At 32.6% G+C, this 25,728-nt stretch overlaps 2 protein-coding genes across 2 annotated transcripts; both read right to left on the bottom strand.

Moving 5' to 3' along the window:
- Positions 1 to 2,448: 2,448 nt before the first annotated feature.
- On the bottom strand, positions 2,449 to 6,487 carry LOC134280364 (uncharacterized). Its single transcript, XM_062762770.1, has 9 exons — positions 6,445 to 6,487; positions 5,681 to 5,782; positions 5,429 to 5,565; positions 4,693 to 4,985; positions 4,499 to 4,565; positions 4,227 to 4,292; positions 3,922 to 4,017; positions 3,218 to 3,379; positions 2,449 to 2,457 (listed from the first exon to the last, which is right to left on the bottom strand). Exons 1-9 carry the CDS (start codon positions 6,485 to 6,487, stop codon positions 2,449 to 2,451), a joined length of 975 nt encoding a protein of 324 aa, XP_062618754.1.
- A 7,178-nt stretch (positions 6,488 to 13,665) lies between these two features.
- LOC134280363 (uncharacterized) lies at positions 13,666 to 21,741 on the bottom strand. Its single transcript, XM_062762769.1, has 14 exons — positions 21,399 to 21,741; positions 21,240 to 21,310; positions 20,925 to 21,072; positions 20,357 to 20,610; positions 20,022 to 20,163; positions 19,473 to 19,574; positions 17,572 to 17,708; positions 17,163 to 17,293; positions 15,347 to 15,413; positions 15,067 to 15,138; positions 14,853 to 14,957; positions 14,550 to 14,711; positions 14,108 to 14,203; positions 13,666 to 14,009 (listed from the first exon to the last, which is right to left on the bottom strand). The coding sequence occupies exons 1-14, from the start codon at positions 21,739 to 21,741 to the stop codon at positions 13,908 to 13,910; spliced, it is 1,932 nt and encodes a 643-aa protein (XP_062618753.1). The 3' UTR covers positions 13,666 to 13,907.
- Positions 21,742 to 25,728: the final 3,987 nt, after the last annotated feature.

Raw genomic sequence — 25,728 nt, 5'->3', positions numbered from 1 at the left:
TTAATAAACTGTGAACAAATTCTTATACGATACTTCAAAGGCATTTTTAAGATATACCATAAATATTTTAGTAGTTTGTTGAACGAGTTCTACTGAGACAACCATTTTTCGTCACAAGTACCTGCATAATGACATCATTTTCTCATTGTGAGAAAAACTTTATTCAGCATATGCTATTTATAGAACTTGTGTGCACCAAATTTGTTTCTAATCTAATTTGTGGTTTTGTAGATACACATGTATAGAGATAGTTCGCGAACTTTTTGATCACCCCTCGTACTAGTAGGTACTAAAACAAGGTCATTCATATCGATTTTATGTGTTTAATGTCTTTGTGTTTCAATGGTGATAATTAAACTTTTGATAGATATTATAAGTTATCTGTGGCAAACTTACAAACTCTTAATTCTTAACTTTGATGGTGCTCATTTTTCCTTACCTGGAGTCAAAGAGTTTAAGATTTTTTTTATATCAATAAGTACACTATTTAACAACTGTTCGATAATAATACTAAATAAATTACTTCAAGAAACACTATAACACATTTCCTCTTTTAAAAGCGTTCATATTATTTGAAGTATTTTGCAACTGTAATTCTCTTCTACATTTAAAGATTGTTATGTCCCTCCATATTAAGAAGAGGTCTGGAAAACAAAATTCTGTGCTAAAAATAGACCACGTGCTGCTATCAATGAACTACTTTCTTGGTTCTTTACACTCTTTTTGAAGACAACGATACCTTGTTTTGAACTTGAAATTATCATTTAAAAGTGCAAAATTTAGACATTTTCTCAACAAATGGTTGTAGAGAGAACATTAATGCACAGTTTGCGTATTTTTTTGGATTTTTTAAGGCTTTGCTGAATTCTGTAGCCGCGCAGTTCTAAGGAGCATATCAAAAGCATTTTTCTGCAAAAGTTTAGATTATATATGCACAACATGCATTCGGTTATGCATATTTATTGTATCTTTATCAAAAAGACTTAAAATTTGATCAAAATATAATGTATTTTAGCCATTTGAAGAAATGTTTACATTTTGCTCTCACTGCACTAAAGGTGGCCGTACATCCCCCTTAAGCGTGAAAAGAAGAAAACACTTGATGTGGCCTTCAACTCGACATTCAGATATATCGACGACGTATTGTCAGTTAACAATGGTAATTTCCATTCGTATGTCGAAACGATATATACTGGTGAACTTAAGATAAAAGATACATGTACCAAAGAGTCTGACATCTGTTTCATATTTAGATGTTTTACTTGAAAATAAAAGTTCATGGTAATCTAACAAACAAGCTACATAATAAACGTGATGACTTTAACTTTCCAATCGTCAACTTCCCTTTATACTTATGCAGCAATATGCCATCATTACCTGCATGCGGAGTTTATATATCTCAGTTGATTCGATACGCAAGATCATGCTATACGTATGATCAATTTCTTAGACGAGGTAAGTTATTGACATACAAGTTAATGAAACAAGAATATCAGCAGTTTCTTTTAAGTCATCATTTTGTAAGTTCTATGGTCGATACTATGACCTTGTCAGCAAATACAGTTTATCATTAATAAGTCAAATGCTGACTGACGTTTTGCGCACTAATTGTTAGTCCAATATATATTCACTGAATTGAAGACGGATTCTCCCGTTATTTCCCGATCATGACAAGAAGCACATAGTGATCCCACCTCTAATGTTTTGGAGGTCCGTGTTGCTCTGCTCCTATTTTGAATTATTTTATTAATTTTTGATGTTGAATACTCTTCGTTATCTCCATATGTTTCATGTTAAAAAAGATAAACCAAAAAAAAATATATACAAACAAACAAACGATTGAATCTGATATATCTTAGAAGTTTTATAATTTTTCAACATTTGATAAATCTTGAAAGAGAGATCCAGTTTTGAAGATATCAAAGTAAATATAGGATGCCCTCTTAATATGGATATTCCGTTTATAGACATGTTTAAAAGTGATTATCATTTTCGGCATCGTTATAATTACAATGTATAATAAATAATACAAACAGAAGTACACTGCCTTACAAAACTGTCTGTACAATGTACATGTAATCGAAAGTTTGAGTGGTAATCACTTTTCCGTTTCGTGTGCATTTTGAAATTTATAGCCTCGGGCCTTCAAGAATTCTACAGTTGCATCTCTTCCACACTAAAATGAAGGAAGAAACAAAAAAACTGTATTTTAAAAAAGAGATAGACAATAAAATTTATCCAAATCTAATTCAACTTTTCAAAAGGGTAGCATACCTGAACCAATAGTTTTCTGTCATCGTCTTCCATGTCAAAGTCAAGACCTGAGATGTATTTTGTGTTTACCCCGACTGTCCTGGGAATGTCTGTTATCTGTATCACAAAATTCAGAACAAGGTTAGAAGAGATCTAGAAATGCTGGAATAAATAATATCCCCCAAAATTATATAATCAGGACTTCTATAAAAAAATATGTCAAAATTTCGGTATGAATTCTGAACAGAGTAACCATTGAAAGATATCTTTACATTCACACATACTTGAAATTTTAATAAAATACTAGTAATTTAAAATAACACATTTCAAATAACAAAAGAATAAAGTGCATTAAGGTATTTCCATCCTCCTATGTCATATAGGTTTTTGCGAAAACTGTTATTAAAAATTCATACCCAATAGAACAAAGTTTTTTGAAAGATTGCTTTTCAAGAGGTGTAATGATAAATATTGTTGAGTAAAAGAATTTGAAAAATCTTTTTTTCAATTTTAATCAATATTTCAATCTTTAATAAATAAATGTTGACAAGGGCAATAACTCCTTCTCAGATAACTTCATTCAGACATTTACTTTATTGTACATTAAATGTCAAAAAGCGACCCTGATATTCACATTTCAAAATTATCTTAGCAAGTAGCAAGTATTTGGAACTTTTAGTATCAGAATTGTGCATTTCAACCAATTTTTGCATAACATTTTACAATACTATTTTCAAAAAATTTATAATTTTTTTCATGTTGACATACACTTCTGTTTATTTAAGTCTCCCGTCTTAAATAATATGGCGACCAATAAATTTTTTTGCAATAATTGGTAAATTTAAATTATAATAAATGAAAAAAAAACAGTTTTTGTACTTTTTAAATTGTGAGGGTGGAAAGACCTTAAAGAATAAATAAATGATAAAATGATATGTTGACAATCTGTGATGCTTTTTTGTACCTTCATATAGATTCTGCTTGAATTCAGCATCATTGTTTTGAGTATGGAGCCTAAGAACTCTGTTGGTGTTTCCGAAAGTTTGTAAGAAAATCCACTGTACCACTGATCTACACTGTAGCCGGTGTTCCTTGTGATGAATCGATTTATGTCCGAAAATTCTATCTAAAATAAATCATTTAGTAAATTGTACTTATCATATAGTACATTTGGGAAATAAGAAATTTGATCATGGGGAGTTGGGCGCAGGTGAAGAGAAGCATGAAAAGCATGACAAATCAGGTACAAATCAAACAAATCAAGTAATTACGCAATGTGTATATTGTAGTATAGTGGTTAAAGCAGAGAAATAGTCCCCAAAGTAGTGGTTAGAAGAAAAAGGAAGACAAGCTGAATTTTTTTCAGAATAAATCTTTTTTTGTTTCCCCCAGGTAGAAAAAAGGAACCACATGTACAAGTGAGTTTATTGTCCCTCTGTTTATCTGTCTGTCGGACAGTCTCTAAATACATTGCATGTTTACAAGATTTGTTTCTCCTAGGCTTGCTAAATTTGAATCTTTTGACTGTATGTGATTCTACTTTAATTAAGTACTGGTCAGTCGCTCAGCTTTTTTCTTTCATGTTTTAGAAATCACGTCCAACACAAGTAGGAAAACGACCTGCTTTTACACTACTTCCAGAATTTCTTTATTACAAATCATAGATACCTTTCCGCATTCTCTCTGTGTTAAGTATGCCCATACTTGTGTTGGACTTCTGTCTCCGAATAAATCCTCAAAAACGTCTGTCTGTTGACCTTTAAACTAAACCAGAATATACCAATATAACAATTGTCAAGTAAGATCTGCTTTTTTGATTTATATATATATATATATATATATATATATATATATATATATATATATATATATATATATATATATATATATATATAATAAGTTCCATCTCTGTACACCTGAAGACGGATTATGAAATCCAGAAATTTGGAAATATATTTATATACATAACCAACCCTTTCCAGTTCGTCAATGAAGTCTGCCATTTCTAGCTTGTTTTCTCTATCCTTAGCAGCAACTAACTTCAAAATGGAACATTTGGAAAAAAAAATTGTGCAATTTATCTCGATTATATGTCATTTATTAAACATGTATGAGATATTTCAACAGCTAGAACAGCTTTAATATTTTGTCCTTTTCGAGAACCTTTTTGCAGTTTTTTTCTGTGTGATTTACGTCATGAGCCGTCTAATACGTTTAACTACCGATTAATTAAGACTCATTTTACCTTCAGAAATATCATCAAATTTTTGTTATCACTGTCACTAATGGGTTCGTTCGAGGCCAAGAATTTTCTAAAAAATAAAAATAAATCTAATGTAATTCTCCTTATTTTTCTAAGTACTAATAAATATACAATATCCTGAAATACACACGTATGTAAATTGAAAATATTTTGATTTTGCATTCCGAACGTGGTACCTTTTCAGCTTTGTATTTATGTCTTTGAACACTTCGTCGCATGTATCCGGTTCTAGGATTTCCAGTTCTGTTACAGAGGAGCTCTTAGACGATCCGTCTACTATATCCGTTTCTGGAATGTCCAGTTTAGGGGGTTGCTCTGTTCTAGAACATCTTCCAGAAGAGAGTCCGTTTACTGAATCCGTTTCTGGGATATCCAGTTTAGGAGGCTGCTCTGTTACAGGTGTTAGATTATTAATCCCTTCCTTTACTTCATAATGTCTTCGATATAACCTACTTTCTTTATCGGCGAACTGAAAAAGCAACATAGTCGCTGATAATGTGTATTGTTTTATTTCGAAGTCTTAGTTGTATAGTCATTTAAATGACTACTAGTATCCATTGTCTACCAGAGAGTAGAATAACAAATTGAATTTAATGAAGCCAACTGGGATTTTTTTTGTATTCTGTTATATTGAAAGGTGAAAATACAAAACAATGAACATAGAAAAAAAGACTACACAGTATAGAAACGCATTTTGCAAAACGAAAACAATTCAGGTGGTTACTTCTCCGTTCGCAATATTAATTGGTTGTTGAGCGTTAAATACGGTCCCTAAATCGAGCAAGTACTAGTAATCATGGACCGTTTTAGAAAAAATTAAATCAGATAAACATTCACGTGATCTTGATATCATAAACAAAAACAATTAATCAGATGAGCCAAGTATTGATATCAGAATGACACATAACTTACCAATACAAAACCCAAAGTCTTTAATAAATCTTCATCGTTTTCAGGTTTAAATCTACTCTCATATATTTCGGGCATTCTATCAATGTCGTTCAACTTTCTGAAGAAGGAATCCTCTGGTTTCATTGAAAGCCACCATCCTGCAGATTTTAAGACATTTAGGAAAATCAGTGTTGGAATTACAGTACTTGTATTATACATGTATGAATAAGACCATGATATTGGAACCCTTTACGTTTGGTAAAATATCAGTACCATCAAAGCAGAAAATTGGGTAAATACACAGCATTCCCCCATCAATATACACCGATTTTCTACCACAACTGGCGTTCATCGGTTGGACGTGCTCAAATAACACTGAAATTTAAAAAAAAAATTGGAAGCATTTCAGAATTTTCTAATACAGTGTATATCAAAAAAATAATGTTTTGTTAACCGTTCAAATGCTTTGGGAATTTTTTTTTTGGAAATAAGGATCAGTCCCATCTTTTTGTCACACAAAGTCAAATTGACAATACATATTGTACAGTTGTTATTTCTGCTATGTATATCTTAGACACATTTATCCAAAGCAAAGTAGACTCATGGCTAAAAAGGGTACCTCTATTATATTAGGAAAGGAGGGTATATATATCCGCAAATGATTTTTTATAAGAATTTTAGAAAAGTTTTAAGTAAATATACTTCGGAGGAAATGAAACATATGGAGATAACAAACAGAATTTAGGACCAAAAGTCCATTAAACAATACAAAATAGGACCAGAGCAAACAGGGACCTCCAAACCATCAAAGGTGGGATCAGGTGCCATAGCGTAGTGAGTATCCCCTGCTGACGGCTTACACCCACCGTGTGTTCCTTGTCGTGATCGGGAAATAACGGAAAAATCAGTCGTCAATTCAGTGTATAAATAATGGAATAACAATTAGTATGAAAAACGTCAGTCAGCATTTGACTCAATGAACATTCTGCGGTTGATTCCTGTGAACTTGAAGAATCTGATTGTAGCTAGTGAAATACCTGGAAGGGACGAAGACATTCTGACAGCTTGTCTGATCTCCATATTTGGTGTTGTCTTCACGTGACAATATTCCTCTACCTGTGTGCTGAGGTTGCTGACAACTATGCACAACTCATTGCCATTTTTCTCATATAACTGTAGAAAAAAAATGGTAAAAGGTTGCTTGTAATCGAAATTAATAGATCGAAATAGATGATACTTTGAAATCAGTTGGTATCGATCGTGCACTTTAACTGTTTAGATACTTGTATATTTAAAATAAAGATATGAAAGTATCTAAAAGGCAATGTAGATAACCTCTTTGAATGTCACTGTTTTGGGGAAACCAATTTTTTCAAATTGGGTTCCAATCCACGTAAGGAATTTATTTCCAGAATGCATTCCAAAGGAAGAATCTCTATAGGAACAAGCCCCACAAAGGAGGTTGCACAAGCCACACAAGGAGAGAAAGCACGAGTTAGTGCGACCCATACAATCTTGGCAACACAAGCAGCAACAAGTGCAACCACTACAGCATCGATCATTGCAGCTACATGACTCACAGCAACAATCTAAGTTGAAATATGAGTAATATTAAATATAACCTAGAGGTATTATGAGTAATGAGCTCATTAAATGATGCCCCACCCCTCCGATATGATTTAAATAGCAAAGTCCATGTTTTGCTTTGAGAGACACAAAATAAATGTCAGAGATCAAAAGGTAAAATATGAGACGCGCAATGGCATTATGTGAAAGAAAAATTTAAGAAAGTATCATTAAATCTTATTCGGTATTATAGGAGGAGTTGTGGATAGGAGATGTCATAAAGAGAAGTGCAGTGTCCATGTTTTGCCATTGGAAATTCGATGTTGTTTTGCTTTTTAAAAGAACACAATGAGTCAAACTCATGTCTTTCTTTTAAGATATCTGTGGCATACAGAGAAAGACTTATGAAAATTTTGAGTATATGGCAAAGATATGACAATTTAACTGCAAGAAAAAATTGTACGAGATAAGTGCCGGAAAAACAAAGGTTATATCTACCGTTTTGTTCTTTTCGTGTTTGTCAAGGTCACAACACTTTTAATTTTAGCTCAAACTTGTATACAACATTCAACTGGAGCATGCATAGGTGAGAAATATGTTCTAGCAACGTTTTAAAAGATTGCCTCTAATTTTTTTGGCCTACTGACATTCATTCCTGGGTACTTGAGACCATGGTAACTATTGAAACTTATTCAACTTTTTCTACACACGCGTACAATGGGGTAGAAGAAGTATTGAGCAATATTTTCGGTCTAAGGCATACTAAAATTAATTTTAATTTCATTTTTCCCCTTAAAAAAATAATTTTTAGGTTCTGAAACCCGTAATTTTCTAAAACCTAATACTTAAATTAGGAATTGAACAAAATTAACAAGGGTCAAGCAAAAATTCTGCATTTATCAATTTTCCTCTTTGTGCGTCACAGTGTCGCTTTAAGTAAAATCACGGTGTGTTAATAGTGTAGGGAGGTCCCTGGATCACTCAATATTATTTTTTTTTAAAAGAGCATTTATCAGCAATGCACTTCCTTCCGTCTCTGCAATACTTTTCGTATACGTAAATTGGCGTATTCAAAATTTGGCGCAATCATTGGGTATTGAGTAGCTTGTGTATTCCTAAATTAGCGCTACACACTTCCGCGCCGTATATTGTGTCATACATCTAAAGAAAAGCTGAAGGTCTATGATTGTACTGATATATAATTTCCTAGCAGCCATCATGAATCCCGCTGTTAAGAACACACACAGACACTATCTGTAAAATATTTTTATATTCTTGAAAAAAAAAAACCCAAACAATTAAAAGTATTGTGTAAATGACAAACGTACGAGTTGAAAGAAATAAACTGTTTTTTCTGCATGTGTTATTGTGAACAACGCAACCCAACAAACCTCAAAACATATTTGTCTAAAAGAAAAGAAGTGAAACAAAAATGTTTCCCATTTAAGAGGGGTATATCACAGAATACTATCAGTCTTACGTTGTACAGTTTGGTTATAGAGTTTCAAACTGCAATATCAGCATTAATACCACCTTTTATCATGTACTCCATATTGGTTTTCAGGATCTCTTCGACATGTGGGACCGTGCAATTCATAGCGAGAATTGCTGCAACTAAAGAGCCAATGCTAGTTCCAGCAAATCTTTTCACATTGGACAAAATTTCAGCTTCTTCCAGTATCTGTTGAATAAATAATGTATAAATAGTTTGGGCTATTTTTAAATTATGTTGGCTTGCCTTCCCCCGACTAATTTTTTGACTGGATAAAAGGAATAAAAAAAAATATAAACGTGTTCTTGAATGTAAAATATGTTTTGTTAATCAGTCGGTCGGGAGAGGGCAACCAAACCATTTTTTTAAAGACAGCCTTGCGTAAAGCTATTGGCAACCGAAGCTGAACCTTGATGTTACCCTCCACAACATGTATTTATCATATGATACTGACTATTTTTTGCAAATACAAATAAAGGTGCAGTACTCACACAGTCAACTTATTTAAGAAAAATCACGCGTAGTCAAGCAATGTTGACTGTTGCTACTTTCTTTCACTCTGTAGGACATAGAAATAACAGTGCATTTAAAATATTAAAAAATTTAAGGAAATTTGACCGACACAGGGCCTCGACAAGACTGACGTGTTATTGGTATATAAATAAACTCATCCTTGCGCTGATCCAAAATATTTTTTATATAAGTCTAATTTGAAGGACCCGCAACTTTATTGTGCAGAGTGCAAGGCAAAGGAACAGTTGGATTCTCATTTCATATGCAAGTTTAAGTCGAATCAATTTCAAAGAAGTTTTTTTCAGTGAGTCTTTGTTTCTCAACAATTTATCTAATACAAGTAAAATTTATGCAAAGCATCAAGCCTAACAGAAACAAAATTAAGCGTGTACAAGAAAGCAACCAATGAACGCACAAGATTTTCGAAGTTGAAAGAACGAGTAACATAAATCATTTAATCGAGAATGCATAAAAAAACTAGAGGAACTGTGTGCACTAGAGGAAATGTGAGCACTGAGCTCACTAAATGATACCCCCGCCTCCCATATAATTATGATGGCAAAGTCCATGTTTTGCTCTGGGAGACTCGAAATGAGTGTCAGATAAAAAAAAATAGGAGGTGCACAATGGCATTATGGAATAATCTGCGAAAGTATCATTGTAATATATATTATCTTGTATGGGAGAAGTTGCGAGTAAGAGATGGATACCCTTCAAAATTATAGAAAAAATGGCAGTTTCCATGTTTTGGTATTGGAAACCAAAAATATGTGTCGGATCAAAAAGTAAAATAGGAGGTGCACAATGGCACCGTGTATCAAAGACTTAGTAAAAGTCTCATTTAATAAAAATAGAGTTACTGTACAAGAATAAATTTTTAGCAGTGTATATCCGATTTGGATACATAAAAGCTCTAAGAAATTTTAAGAAAATTTGAAATCACAAAATTTTACAAAAATCATAAACATAAAAATTCATGACTTTTATCACTTTATACAATCATTCCACACAATAGATAAAAGTCAAGCTTTTTGAAATCAAAGACAAGCTGCTTTTCAATAAAAATATAACTCGTAAATATACTCACTGTCCATTTGCAAAATTATTTTGTTAATCATTTTGATTGTACACGCAAGTACTCTGAAGTTCATATTAAAAAGATGCTTGAGTGTCTTTTTGACAATATCTGTGAAGTTTTTGGAAATCAGGTCTCCCAACAATCTGTTTGAATTCATTGGAACCAATTGCGCTCTCAAATAGCATACCTTTTTTTATTTATATGCAACAGAATTTATGGGGGAAATTTTTCGACATGATAAGAAGTGAATATTCACTTGCTGCTCCAAGTCTTCAAGTCGACCTTTAGATATATCGAAGACGTTTTATCAATTTTCGATGGTTGAAAGATGGAAATGAAAAATTAAATAAAATTATACACAAGAGTAAAACCTAACTATATACACCATATGACAATGATACTAGTAAAATAAGTGAAACAAACAACAGAAGTTAAAAAGGAAAAAAATATTGCAAATGGCAAACAGACATAAAATGTATACATATTTATGGAAATGTTAAAATCAAAATATAAGTATATGTTATCAAAATATGAAGAAGTTGAATTAAAATGCATGCATGCTAGATCTTTATGATTTATATGTGCAATAATATTATTTAATGCTCCGTTTTCTTGATTCTATGGAAATCGGTTAGTTTCAACTGTCAAGTAGAGAGTTTATCCGACAGCTGCCAAATAATTATTTGGCCAGATAAATAACAGGCGGCCACCAGAAAATTATTTGACGGCCGCGAAATAAGATATTCTTCTACATAGCACCTTCCGGTTTCCGTATGATTCCGCCTTTTTTTTTTTATATGTTTCTGATGTTTTCAACCATCCAATATTTTTCTTGTTTTTATCCTTTAATAATTCCTAACATGCATCCTGTATTTCTATTTCTTTTCCCCTGAAGTATTTTAGTTGTTATTCTGATAAAATCAAGGTCACTCAATCCTGACCGATTTTTTTGGTGCATACTTATCACATGGAATTATATTCTCTCACTTCGTTCGTCCGAATATAAATTAATTAGGTGTGCTAAATAATCAGAAATTTAATAAGAATTAAGTCAATACTAATTATGTGTTTGCAACACCAATTGACCAAATCAAATGTCCATAATTCTGCACACCGGATCATTCATTATCTAATCGAGGACAAGTTATTCCTGGATCCACAACTACACAACCCGGATTTAAATATACTATGGTATATTATGTATTATCTTTACATTTAAGAGAATAAAGTCATTGCTAAATTGTCCTTATTCAATTATTCTCGAAATGAAAAGCATAAGCAAAATTTAAAAAAAATGCTGTATACCTTTATAACTCCTCCATAGGCAGCACCCATTGCGCCTCCTCCGCCAAATACCAGATTTTCTATTTTCACTAAATTTAATTTATGTTAAAAAAGAATAAATGTGTAACTTTATCTTATGGCATAATTGCAAAATACATGTTCCTAAATATTTTTTCTGATCAATTTTTCTATTTTCAATAAATTTATTATTAAAATTTAATGTGTAGTACTTCATATTATAGCAAATTCGGGTAATACCACAATTTAATCAGTTTTCAAATTTCATTCAGTTTTAAATATATATGTACAATACTTCATCTTATGTCATATTTGAAAAATACATAAATGCTAAAATATTTTTGAAAACAATATTTCTGCAAAAAAAAAAAAAAAAAAAAAAAAAAAAAAAAAAAAAAAAAAAAAAACGGAATGTACCTTGATCTTTTACTCCTGGTCTTGCCATTTTGATACCTAAAAATAATTAATGACCCAAAGACAATAAAAATAAATTATGTTTCTCTTAAAAAAAAAACCGAATTTGTTCAAAAAAGCGAAATATAAATCAAAACTAATACTCACGTGTTGCGAAATACGTCTTTCTGATGTTGAAATTTTACTCTACATTAACCCCTGTATGAATTAAATTTATTGAACAGTTCCTTATATATGATAATCGAGATGCATAATAGTTTCCTTAATTCCGCTTTATTACATGTAACACAAGTTTAACTCGGAATATTGTTATTTAGTTTAAGTGCTTATTATGCTCTGATTCAAAGAATAGTACATTTGTCTAGGTTTTTGTAGAATTTCTGCAATTTAATATTTAATGTACCTATCTACCTACCTAGTCCTTGTTACACCTGGAGGCAGATAGTGCAGGTACTAAAGATTTCCATCCCCTTTGTCTTGACTTGCAACTCTTTTTAATGTGTCCTTTCCAAAACAAAATCGATATTCTTTTTTTCATTTGGGGGGGGGGCATTTGTTTTATTTATATTATAGGACGTTACCAATACAAATTGTATTAAATTAGTTATAATGACATTTTACAACAACTAGCATAATTGACTTAGTCAAGAAAACTTAATATTGAAAGCACACGTTACTTGATAAATTTGATTTATACCTCCTCTTTTCCAACTGCTTAGAAAAAGGACAAGACACATTTTGTATATTGAAGTTGTATATTTTATTGATCATAATAAAGGTTTTGTTCAATTAAAAAAGGTAATGAATATATGCATTAAAAAAAATCCAACAAATATGGACAATTGGTTTTAACACATAAAAATTTCTTACATCCATTTATAATGAGACCAACAGAACACAAACTCTGTATTAACTACTGTTTGCCAAAACTCTTTGTTTTAAAGGTATATACCGTTTTCTGTATAAAAACATATTCAAAACCAAGAATTAAAGAGTTAAAATACATAGAGTATACGATGTAATATTTGTCTTACAATAAAACCTTCTAACCTTGCCAAAGGTGGGATCAATCCTCTACAGTTGAAAAGATCATGTATATTATAAAGCACATTTTTGAACAACATTTTCTCTATAACTAACATAACTGCCGTAACTCTAATTTACAATTTTAAGTAAACAAATAACGTCAACTTGGTCATATGTCTTATGTAATGAAGTACGACTTAGGAATTTAATATAATACTTTTTAAATAATCAATAATAAATTGATAAATTTTAAAATATGGTGTTTTTTCTTTGGAATGTGTTTTGAATAAAGCTGAATTGGGCATGTGAAGCTCTGACAAATGCAATCTCTAATAGTTGAACATAATTCAGTGAATACACCGGCATAAGAATTAACGTTTCAGTGTCTTTTAGATTTGACTTTACAAACGCAAGTCCCTTATTACGGTACGTGTTTGCAGGATAAAGAAACTGCATTGCTGAAGGGCCCCGAGTGCTGAGTATATGTCCAAGTTGAAAGCCCTTCATCAGTATTTTGTGCCGCTCATGGGTGAAAACATCTTCTAGAGAGACGTAAAGCAATGCTCAGTCAATCTTTCATACAACTCGTCTTGTGATGCACTCATAATAACTGTTTCAATTTCGATCTTTGAACATTACAAACTGCCTGAGAAAGACCTCTTTCTAATTGTTCTGGGGCATCAAACCCCTTTTTTAAAGCTAACACCAAGAATAGAGATGTCAAAAAAGGCTAATATTACAAGTATATTGCATATTGACTACACTACACATTTTCGTAATGATTTTATAATATGTCTGAAAGAAAGTATTCCGAATAAACTTTGGTACATCAATTTAATACAAAAACATGTACATTGAGTAATGGAGGACATCTTAATTAGTGATTTCGAGAGAAAAATCAACGATAGCAAAATCACTTCAGTGAGTAAATGAATAAAATTTATGCTATTAGAAAAATGGAGGAACCTTATGTGACCAAACGTCAAATTTGCTTTATTAAAAAATTCGTATAATTTAGCAATAATGATTACGAAATATTTAATTTTATTCTCAGGACGATCAATCACTTTCATCCCAAAATATCAAGATAGAAATTATACAGGCACGAATTAAAGATGCCAAGGAAAACAGTGGCAACTGAGGCTGTTTTCAACAGTCCTATGTTCTTTTTTATAGGTTTCCAAAAAATCGTTCATCGCTTGTTTTCCACACTGCAATGACAATCAAATTGCAATCAATCAGGATTAAAATATATGTGCAAAATTATGTAAGGCATCGAATAAGCATAAATATATATCTATAAAATTACCTTTATCAGAAAATCTTTGTCAGCCTCTTCCATGTTAAAATCGAGAGCCGTGATGTGTTTTGTGTTTATTCCGACCGTTCGGTCTACATCTGTGAACTGTCAAGTTAAAACAAGATAAATACTAAAGAGGAAGAACGTTATAATGTGATTGAGCTTAGATGTCTTTGAATGCAAACATATAACAATATATTGAAATACAACCCCACAAATAAGAAGTGTCAACAAAATAATGGTTACAAAGTCATATTTTCTTTTGTAGACAGAAGAGAGTACATGAAATTAGATTCCCACGAACCTGCAAAATTTATATTATCCACAAAAATTGGACCAAATGAATTAGTTAATGAAATGATTTCCTTGTGATTTTGTTACTAGAAAACGATGTAGACTTATATATGTTCACAAAATCATAATTTATCAGAGTGAAATGGAAATATATTACCTTCAGATTGATCCGGCTTGAATTTGTAATCATTGTACTTGTTAGGGAGCTGAAGAACTCTTTCGTTGTCCCAGAAGGTGTATAAGAGAAACCACTGTACCATTGATCAATGCTGTATCCCGTCCTCTTTGTAATGAACCGACTTATATCCGTGAATTCCAACTACACATGCAACATTAAAATAGACACTTTTATACTAAGTCTATTTAAAAGTAACCGTACAAAGTAAAAGATTTAACTTAAACAGAATATATAACTTTGAAAAGAAATAGTTCAGTAAACTATCACATCAGTTAATTATACGTTTTCACTTTCACTTTTGTTGTGTGTTAAATCCTTCCAAACATCTCCGGGAGTTGCTTTGGATCCAAATAAAGCCCCAAAAACATTTCCATTATGTTTTTTAAACTAAATCATATCGGACATGTTTTAAGTAAAGAAAACCACTCCATTCTGTAAGTTAAAATCTTTCAATTGCATTTTATTTGAAAATAATATATTTTTTTTTAAATTTCACTTCTACCTTTTGTAGTCCGTCAATGAAGGCTGACTTATTTAATTTTCCCTCCTTCTCCTTAGTCTCAACAAACTTAAAAGAAATTAGAAAATAATTTAGTGTTTCTCAATCACCTAAACACATCCTCAACCCCCTTCACACACACACGCACCCTCACACACATACCCTCACACCCTCACCCTTTCCGTAACATACACACACCCCCCCCACACACACACACTTAGAGAGAGAGAGAGAGAGAGAGAGAGAGTGTGTGTAAGTAATGTCCATGGATATATACCTCTAGAAAGAGGGTTAAGTTGTCTTCCATTGTTTCAATACTGCCTTTATTTAGGGACACAAATTTTCTAAAAAAAAATATTTTTTTCTTTTGATTTTGAACTTAAATTAATATGCAAAACTTGAAACTGGATATGGTTGAACCAAATTTAAACTTAAACTTGTACATGATAATGAAAAAGGTGAAGGTAATAGACAGTAGTCAATTGTCTGAATTCTTCCAACAGTAAAGAATTGTGAACTTATCAAAAACATGGACCCCTAAAACATCAAAGTTATGGTTGTTTGTTTAATTGTAAGTTTTTTACACCCCCTTAGAGATTCTTTCACTACTGTAATTAAGACACGTCACCATAAACATATGAAGGGCTTCAAATTTTGACCTTTACTTATCACTCAGGACCATTGAGTAGTGAGGGAAGACTTCATCGTGCCAACGCTTACCACAACACGAGCTACATTTATACTGCCAAAGAGGAACTCTAATACCCTTTTACAATGAAGCGCATTGAAGTGGTAAAATTTTCCGTTTGACTGGAACGTTTTGAGCTATCTTTGGAACGATGATCGTCATACAATGACACGCCCATTTCTTTAGAAAAGAAAAATCGGTCAGATGGTTCATTCGAATACCTGTAGACCAGGTATTCAATGCCAATTTTTCAACAAAAATAATTTATAGTGTTATAACTCCAATAAACATGATAAATTAATAATTATTGACAAATTCTTTGAAATACGTGCTTTACAGAAGCAGGAACTATGTAACTCTCTCTCTCTTAAAACTTTAAAAATCTCCATTTCGGTGTAACTTATGTTGTTTGTCAAGTCAAAAAACAAATATTTCTTATTCGTAAAGAAATCTGTTTCATCCAAACAGAAAATTTTAAAAGTCGTTGTTTTTCAACAAAAAGAATTTATAGGTGACCAATCATAAGACAAAAACAAGAAAGTTATCATCAAAAGATAAAAGTCTTGACGAAAGTTATCATCACTTGACGAGATAGTTATCTTGATTTGCATGCTATACTATATTGATAAATATGCCACCATACATCTGGAACATACAATGGACTCGGAAAAGTTTCGGAATCCGGTAGAGGTATAATCAAAACATCTACCAATGGACTTAAAGTTCAAAAAATATTTAAAACTGGGAGGTGGTTTTTAAAGAATTTCATATTTTAAAATTAAAATATATGTTGGGTTATTAAACTTATTAGCTGGAACACAATCACATTGTCATGGGGAATGGTTTTTTTTTTCATTTCAAGTTCATTGAAAACTATTACAAACAATATTTTGTTAAGTTTTGTTTACCTTAACCAAGTAATATGAAATTTACATGGTAAAATAACAAAAACAAATATATGCAATCTCTGCTTCTTTTCAAATTATATATCTATATGTACATATTAGTATTAGTTCTACCTTGAAAGCTTGGTATCAGAGCAAAGGCGTCGGAACCGGGAGGGGGCTTAGCCCCCCTCCCACTTTCTTGGTATGAAAATATAGACATTGAACTTTAGGGCATATGTATAGCCCCCCGACATTTTGAACAGTTATGTTGCAGTTTAGGTTCAAAAGGGGTATAAGTGTTAGTGTTTGAAAAAATGATATTGAAGGAAGTTCCACTTATGGAAGGAAGTCTCTCTCCCACCCCCCTCACAAGATAAGATGATAAGATTTTCTTGTTCAAAATACATTTTTTTCTGTTCAATGCTTAGTGTCTATTGTTTATTCAGTTGATTTCTTATCGGTATCCTAATGCATCTTGGTAGCTAGGCTTCTATAACTAAGATTAGCATGCTATGTACCTTTTAAGTTTGGAATCAATGTTGGCAAACTCTTTATCCAAAGATTTTTCTGAATCCGTCAAAGGTTCTGTTTCATTACTTCTTTCTTCAATTTCAGTTGTGTTTTGTTTTATAACTGATTGCCTTAAAAACTGACCAATTATTTTATTACCATGTGTTGCTATATATTGTTTTACAGTAATGTGTTTCCCAAATGAATTGTCTTCGATAAAGTTCACTTTCCTTGTCTCCAAACTACATTTATATTTTAAGACATAAAAAAGAAAAAAAGAGATACATTAAAATAGTCAAAATAAGATTTAAATGTACAATTAATTAATTAATTAAAGGTTCATTATTTGTGTTTTGTTTTATTACTGATTGCCTTTTAAAAAATGAAATAAACGATTACACTACTAGTATGTCTTACCAATACAAAGCCAAGTGTTTTACACAGGGGACCGTCTTTATCAGCTTTAAACCTTTCTTTGTAAATATCTGACTTCGATGCAATATTTGTCAACTTTCTAAAGAAGGAATGTTCAGGTTTCATTGAAAGCCACCAGCCTGCAACATTTCAAACATGTTTAGATCATTCTCAAGCTTATTGAATGCATAACCTACAACCCGTCGTATATATGAAATTAGAACAGGATGTGTTTGTGATACACGTATGCCCCCAATATATCATGAAGAAAAAAAATTTCCAAAATGCAAGTCTAGCTTCAAGATCAAGAGTTCAAAACTGTTTTACCCAAAGAAAGATCTCGTCACAAGGAATACACCTTTGAAATATAAAAGCCCGAGCATCGACAAAAGTCATACCCAAGGAAAGGTCTTGACACAAGAAACACTCTTGTATGTTGTGAAAGTCTAGATCTAATCATTCAAACGTTATGGTCAAAGTCATGGTTAAGGACAAATCATAACTAGAGGCCCATGGGCCACATCGCTCACCTGAGAAACTTTGGCCATGCTGTTCTTTAACAGATTTCCCCCCTTTGTTATACCAATTGTGACCACGCCCTACCCCCAGGGGTCATGATTTGGACAATCTAGAATCTACACTACCCCATAATGCTTTCACATAAGTTTTAGCTTTTCTTGCCCAATGGTTCTTTAGGAGAAGATTTTCAAAGATTTTTCCTTATATATTTCAATGTAAAATTGGATTCCCCATTATGGCCCGCCCTTCCCCTAGGGGTCATGATTTGGACAATTTAGAAATTACATTATTCCAGGATCCTTCCACATAAGTTTCAGCTTTTTTGCCCAGTGGTTCTTGAGAAGAAGATTTTAAAGTTTTTTCCTATATATTTCTATGTAAAACTTGGATTCCCTATTGTGGCCCCGCCCTACCCCCGGGGGTAATGATTTGAACAATTTAGAATCTACATTATTCCAGCATATTTGCATATAAGTTTCAACTTTTTGGCTTAGTGATTCTTGAGAAGAAGATTTTTAAAAGTTTTTTCCTATATATTTCTATGTAAAACTTGGATTCTCTATTGTGGCCCTGCCCTACCCCCGGGGGTCATGATTTGAACAATTTAATATCTACATTACTCAAGGATGTTTCCACATAAGTTTCAGCTTTTCTGGCCTATTGGTTCTTGAGAAGAAGATTTTTTTTCCTATATATTTCTAATTTCCTATTGTGGCCACCCTATTTTTGTATTTTTGAACAATTTAGAATCTACATTATTCCAGCATGTTTGCATATGAAATTTTTTTTTTGGGTGACTTGGCCCTATATATTTTAACAATTTAAATTCCCCTTCACCATATATTTCTTTGAAAACTTGGATTCCCTAAGTTTTGATTAAAATTTTCAGCTTTTCTGGCCTAGTGGTTCTTGACACCCTATTCCTGAAGAAGGGGACTTGAAAATGTTACCAAAGTTTTGCACTATGTTTGGTTAAAACGGACGGAAGTTGAAAATGTTAAAACTACACACACGGACGGACGGACAGCTAGACAGACAGCTAGACGGACGGACGGACGGACGGACGACGGACAACGGGCGATCAGAAAAGCTCACTTGAACTTAAGCATATTCATACTCAAGGAAAGGTCTTGCCAAAAAAAGAAATACACATGCGATGTAGCTCAAACACCAACCGTTCCAAATTGAATGCCAATGTGAAAAGTGGAGAAAATTTTCCAAAAACTGTTCAAATTTCTAGGTAAAGAGGTTAATATATTGGTACAAAGAAAGTTCTTATCAGAACAAATACATGTAGAATATGAAAGTCAATATGAAAGACAAACAGGCAGACACTTTAGGCACCAAATCTTCGGGATCATAAAATTAATACATGAAAGGTTTACCATCAAAGCAGAAGACTGGATAGTTGCACAGCAATCCTCCATCAACATATGCTGCTTCCCTACCAGAACAAACGTTTATCATCCGTACTTCTTCAAAAACCACTGAGAAATATGAAAAAAGAAGCCAGTTTATAGTGATTAGTAAGTAAGTAAATATTTTATTATAGTTACATGTGTATAGTTTTCCACAACAAATAGATACAATATTAACGTATATACATTGCATCCGGCCCATTGGACCTACTCGTATATGTCACTTTAATATATGTACAGTATTTCCATAATCATTTAAAGATAGCGCGCATGGTTGATATTAATTTGATTAATATAGATATTTTTATCTTAGTGGAAAACATAAATTTAAAAATTTGGCAATTTGTCTCTGATGAGTTTTCATTAGTGTTTGAATTTTAAACTGGAGCTACATTTCTATTTAAATTAACATTATGAAATAAGGTGTTGCAAAAAATATAGTGAGTATTTCATATATGCAATGGCCCTTGAGACTCTGAGTCTATAATAATTCATTAAATTATCAAATACTAGTACCTGGAATGGACATAGACATTCTGATAGCTTGCCTGATCTCCATATCTGGTGTTGTCTTCACGTGACAGTATTCCTCTATCTGTGTGCTGATGTTGGTCACAACTATGCACAACTCTTTATATTTTTTTTCATGTTCATACAACTACAATTATGTTTTTAAACAAATTGGAATTTACTCGTGGGTAAATCATGAGTTCGAATAAAGTAGGAGATAAACACAAGACCAATAAAACTAATAACAGTTTCTCATTGGCAATATATAATGTTAGAAAACACCATTATATCATACATTAAATCGTTTTCTTTAATTAATTTTAACAAACTAAACATCCTACCTCCTTAAACGTTACTGTCTCCTTGAAACGAAGCTCCTTAAATCGATTTCCTATCCATGTTTTGAATTTTTTCCCAGTATACATTCCAAATGAGGACTTCCTGCACGAAGACGACTGGCATAGCAGATTGGTGATACCACAACATGTGAGAAAGTAGGACTTAATGCGACCCATACAGCCTCGGTAACAAGAGCAGCAGCAGGAGAAAACACAGCAACAAGCATCCGTACAGGTACATAATCCACAGCAACAATCTGAATCAAAATAGCATAAAGCTATTAAAGAGTGATGTTGTGAAAAATATAGATACCGCAAGCTTTGTATAAGGAGATGTAGCGTGATTAAGAGGGATTTAACTTGTTCTGTTTAGATCTTTTAAGGTAAAAATAGAAAAAGGGCCGGAAAAAAATTGTTGTCGTTGCTGAGCGCCTCGTCAACATCAATATTTACATCGATAATGTATTTGGTCATATGATCATTATCAAATATTTAAGTTAAATTTTAGAAATTTACTTTCCTTCATTTTCAAAATATTTTTAGAACTTGAGATAGGATACCATATTAATACCTTTCAGTAAATCATCAAAGTTAGTCTTCATTAACTGTTGAATTTTTTGCACATCGCATCCCATTGCAAGAAGCGCAGCAACAATGGATCCGGCACTGGTTCCTGCAAATCTCTTAACGTAGCTTAGTATATTTTTCTCCTTTAGAACCTGTTAGAAAGAAATTCTTCTAGTATTTAAGTGTTTCAACTGACGCATAAGCATTTCGTTTTGTATTGCCTGTTTGTTTTTGTTCGACATCTGAGAAGATCAACAAAGTTAACAAGAAATGGATTCGATTGAAGCAAAGATTACTAGTGTCAAAACGTTTCATTTACCTCGATAACACCACCATATGCAACACCTTTCGCCCCTCCTCCACTGAAGACGAGGTTTTCAATTGCCTTTACTAAAAGTAAAGAAATTCTTAATGAGATAAGTTTAATTGAATTTGATTAGAAAAAAGCCCTACATATCTACAAGATTTCGCACATTACCATCAAAAACCTTTTGTCCTTCAGTCTCCATATTATCACTACCAACACCTTTCTGTCCTTCAGTCTCCATATTATCACCACCAACACCCTTCTGTCCTTCAGTCTCCATATTATCACCACCAACACCCTTTTGTCCTTCAGTCTCCATGTTATCACCACCAACACCCTTCTGTCCTTCAGTCCTCATGTTATCACCACCAACACCCTTCTGTCCTTCAGTCCTCATGTTATCACCACCAACATCCTTCTGTCCTTCAGTCTCCATATTATCACCACCAACACCCTTCTGTTCTTCAGTCTTCATGTTATCACCACAAACACCCTTTTGTTCTTCAGTCTCCATGTTTAATAATCCTGCAATATTTCTAAAACGAAGAAGACTCACCGGCTATAACGCTAGATTGGAGGTTGAGGTCATATGTGACATCAGATGAAAGTCTCTAAGCGGCAATTAACAATACAAATGTTGAAGCAGAGCAAACGCGGACCTCTTAATCATCAGAGATGTGATCAGGTTCCATGGAGGAGTGAACATCCTCTGCCGAACGATAACACCCGCTGTGTGCTCCTTGTCATGATTGGGGAAAAACGGAAAAGGGAAAATCCGTTGACAATTCAGTGTGTTAATAATGCCCTAACAATTAGTATGAGAAACGTTAACCAGCATTTGACTAAATAAAAAATTTAATTTGCCGGCAAGATCATTGTATCGAACTAACGAATTGACGAGTCTGCTAATATTCTTGTTTCATCAACTTGTTTGTCAATAACTTACTTCGTTTTAGAACTTGTTTATACGTAGAATATGCATTTGTGTATCGAATCAACTGCGAGACATAAACCCCGTATGCATGCGATAAAGATATGTACATGTACTAGTACTGCTGCATAAGTAAGGGAAATTGACGATTAAAAAGTTAAAGCCATCATGTATATCATTAAAACTGAAACTATAGTTAAAAAATAACTTCTTTTTCTAGTAAAATATTTTAAAATAAAAAAATATGTGTCAGTCAAATAAAATGAATTCTTCCTTACTTCCCCACCTTCTTCCTCATGGTCTGTCCGAAAAAAGTCTTGTTATTTGTCCAATCGAAAATAAAGTTCTTTGTCCATACTGCAGAACAAATTATATTATGAATGTTAATAGAATATATAGGTATGCAGTACATGGAAAGAAAACAAAATGAGTGAAAAACAGCATATGATTTGTTTTATTGCCTTGCTGTAATATCACTATCACAATATAGAGTGTAAACTTATCTATTTATCATAGATTATTTAATCAATGCAGGGAAGGGATATTCGCTTACAAACATGTTAACTCTGCCAGCATTCTCAAGCCAGGCATCTTTAGTCCAGTGTTGTCATTGTTTTGATGCTTTTTTATGGTGACCATTTTATGTTTATAAAAGATTTGGTTGATTATCGTTTATTTTGAATAGTTTTAGACTTGTTATTATTTAAGAGGCCTGCAGATTTGAATTGTTGGCTGTTGACACCTTATATGATTAAGAGGAGTGTTTAAATTGTTTAAAAAATGCTTATTCAATATCATAAATGAAAGAAAATGTACGGCTATCAATGTCGTGGTAATTTAATATAACGGTACTGGTAATACTTTCTGTACTGCAAACATGGTTGAAATTATGCATACTTTGTTTAATTGACAAAAAATACCAAATCATAATTATTCTACGTACTATGTGTATTCCTGTCCCATAATAAGACGAGGCGAAAACTTCGTGTAAAGAAATGTGTTAAACATTCCGCCATCGATATCCCGTAATGAGACGCAGAAATTTAACTGCCACACCCAGTGTTACATGTATCAAGTTTGAAGCTTAAATGACTTAATTACCCATATAAACTAATTAACAAGGTTCAAATGAAGCTAAATTCTATCCTTATACTTCAAAAACATTTAAGGTACAGTAAAACTCGGTTATAGCGAACACACTTATAATGATTTGAAAAATGATTTTCATTCCCTGTTACTTTATTATGCATTGTTAACATAACGTACATATATGAATTCCGCTTGTAACAAAGCAAAACCAGTTATACTTGGCACTTTGTGCTGAAATGTGAAAGAAACTCTGTGGATCAATTTGAAAAAAAAATATTGTCTAGAATCGAGATAATACTAAAAGTGAGGAGGAGTTTTTGAGAAAAAGAACACTTTTGTAATTATTTTGGGGTTCTCTCCCTTCCGTAAAACAATTTTCTAAGGTAATAAGTCTTAACATGTGAAACATTTTTATGTTAACCCACCTTGTTGATCTTTTCTTCCATTCGAGGCCGCCACCCGACATAACGCATGACTGCCACCCCGAATATAGCGTTCTACACGGTGAGTCTTGCAAAATCAAGTTCGGAATGTTTTTAACAACTGTGCCACATTTTTTCCATGAATTAAAAATCCGTGATATATAGTGCATAACAAACATGTACCTATTTAAAGGTAAAGTTCTGCGTATTTTGTGAAAGAGAAAAATGAATGTCATGGTTGTTCTTGGAAATTTATGACTGATCTTTTCTCTATGGGTTTTTCCTCAATTAATTTGAAACTTCATTCATTCATTCCATCTTTATTTCCTCTTTTCAGAGCTTTTACAACTCATATAGTTTACATGTTAAAGATCATGTTATGTTAGAAACTACGGAAGCCCATTAGTGCCAACCTGTATATATAAAGGAAAAGCGGTATATAAAAGCAAACCTCTATATATAAAGGAAATGCGATATATATAAAGAAAACCTCGAGATATATATATATATATCTATCTATCTATCTATCTATCTATCTATCTATCTATATATATATATATATATATATATATATATATATATATATGTGTGTGTGTGTGTGTGTGTGTGTGTGTGTGTGTGTGTGTGTGTGAGAGAGAGAGAGAGGGTGTGTGTATGTGTGTGTGTGTAAAGGAAATGCGTTATATATAAAGAAAACCTCGATATATATAAAGGAAATGCGATATATGTATCACCGTGGCTTGGGGACTATGGTGATAACAAATATTGCTAAACCTGAAAAACAGGACAGGAGACAGTCTTAAAATTAAAGCTGTTTATTCGAGGTTGTCCGTCGCAAAAGTGATCGGACAAAAACCCGATAGCGTCCCCTGTCCAGGTGTTGAGTTATTCTTGCCACTAATTGTTACAAAAGGGCGTTAATCTAAAAGGACTCATACTCGACATCAAACGAAAGATTAACAATAGGGTTTTACGGCAAAATACGATTTAAGTAATTAAAAAAACAAAGTTCCATTTGCGGAAAACTAAGAAAAGCCTAGATTTTACACGAAAGGATGACACTAATTGATTTCACAACTTTTCTCAAGAAAACTGACATATGGCCTCAAGTTATTATTTCTTCTAAATCCTAAGCCGTGAAATTTATTGCAGTAAATAAAAATACTAACTGGTAAATAAAATTAATGAAATAAAATAATTTGAAATTGATAATAAATTTAAACTAAATTTATACTTAAAATAGAAAATATATCGGAGGGTCAATTTTACACTATGATAATTCCCTCTTGGTCAGAAAAATCTTTGTCCTCAAAGATAAAATGAAAATTACCCTACAATAGTGGCAAGTTTGTAGATATTAAAAATTATGTATCACTAAAAAAAATTGAACAAATACTAGTATATATAAACAAAACAAATGTTTGAAATCTAAATGGGATTCAAAAAAAATTATTCACATTAATGTATGTACAAAGCATGTGGTAGATATACCAACTGAACAACTCAAAACATAATGTATCTCACTCACACACTTACAAGTAAGTCATGCCCAAAAGGAAAAAATCTTACAGTATTTGAAAATAGTTGTGATGTGACAAAAGAAAATATGCTGTGTAGGGATGCTTCAGAATGTTACGAATTTTCCAAGCTGTAAAAGGTGATATTAAAATGGTAGTTGGTACGTCCATTGAGCGGTTAGTATGTTTGTTAGTGACCGAGAAGTTAGTGCACTGAATGTGTAGGTAATGGAGATCAAAATACGAGGTGGTTATATTCACTGACGAAATGTCCTCAGGGGTCTGTATTGTCCAATTATGTGGACACAGCGGTAGTGTCACCAGCGTAAAGAGTTCACATGTTGGTCCAGTAGTGAGTTCCAAATGGAGGGCTGTTCTGTGCGAACGTTGGAATTTTCGAAAGAGGTGAGCGATGCATGCCAATACGAAGAATGTTGTCAATATGGATAGGGAAACATTTGGCCAAGGAGTGGTGAACGAGGCATAAATGTGCTCATTTATGCTAGGCGGTGGTGTGTTCTGTTGTGCCTCATGGTAGATGA

Source organism: Saccostrea cucullata, unplaced genomic scaffold (assembly GCF_032062105.1).
Source record: "Saccostrea cucullata isolate Sc308-1 unplaced genomic scaffold, CSIRO_AGI_Scuc_v1 ctg23672, whole genome shotgun sequence".
Lineage (NCBI taxonomy): Eukaryota > Metazoa > Mollusca > Bivalvia > Ostreida > Ostreidae > Saccostrea > Saccostrea cuccullata.
Note: the sequence above shows the minus strand (reverse complement) of the source record. Positions and strands in the feature narration are given on the sequence as shown.

What these genes read in the sequence shown, in the direction of transcription:
- LOC134280364 (XM_062762770.1), bottom strand. Translation starts at nt 6,487, where the DNA reads ATGGAGATCAGACAAGCTGTCAGAATGTCTTCGTCCCTTCCAG. An exon ending in ATAAATACAAAGCTGAAAAG is followed by an intron (nt 4,566 to 4,692) that starts GTACCACGTTCG and finishes TTTATTTTTTAG; the next exon opens with AAAATTCTTGGCCTCGAACG. An exon ending in ATTTGATGATATTTCTGAAG is followed by an intron (nt 4,293 to 4,498) that starts GTAAAATGAGTC and finishes TCCATTTTGAAG; the next exon opens with TTAGTTGCTGCTAAGGATAG.
- LOC134280363 (XM_062762769.1), bottom strand. Translation starts at nt 21,741, where the DNA reads ATGGAGACTGAAGAACAAAAGGGTGTTTGTGGTGATAACATGAAGACT. An exon ending in AATGTCTATGTCCATTCCAG is followed by an intron (nt 19,575 to 20,021) that starts GTACTAGTATTT and finishes CATATTTCTCAG; the next exon opens with TGGTTTTTGAAGAAGTACGG. An exon ending in ACGGACTACAAAAGGTAGAA is followed by an intron (nt 14,958 to 15,066) that starts GTGAAATTTAAA and finishes GATATGATTTAG; the next exon opens with TTTAAAAAACATAATGGAAA.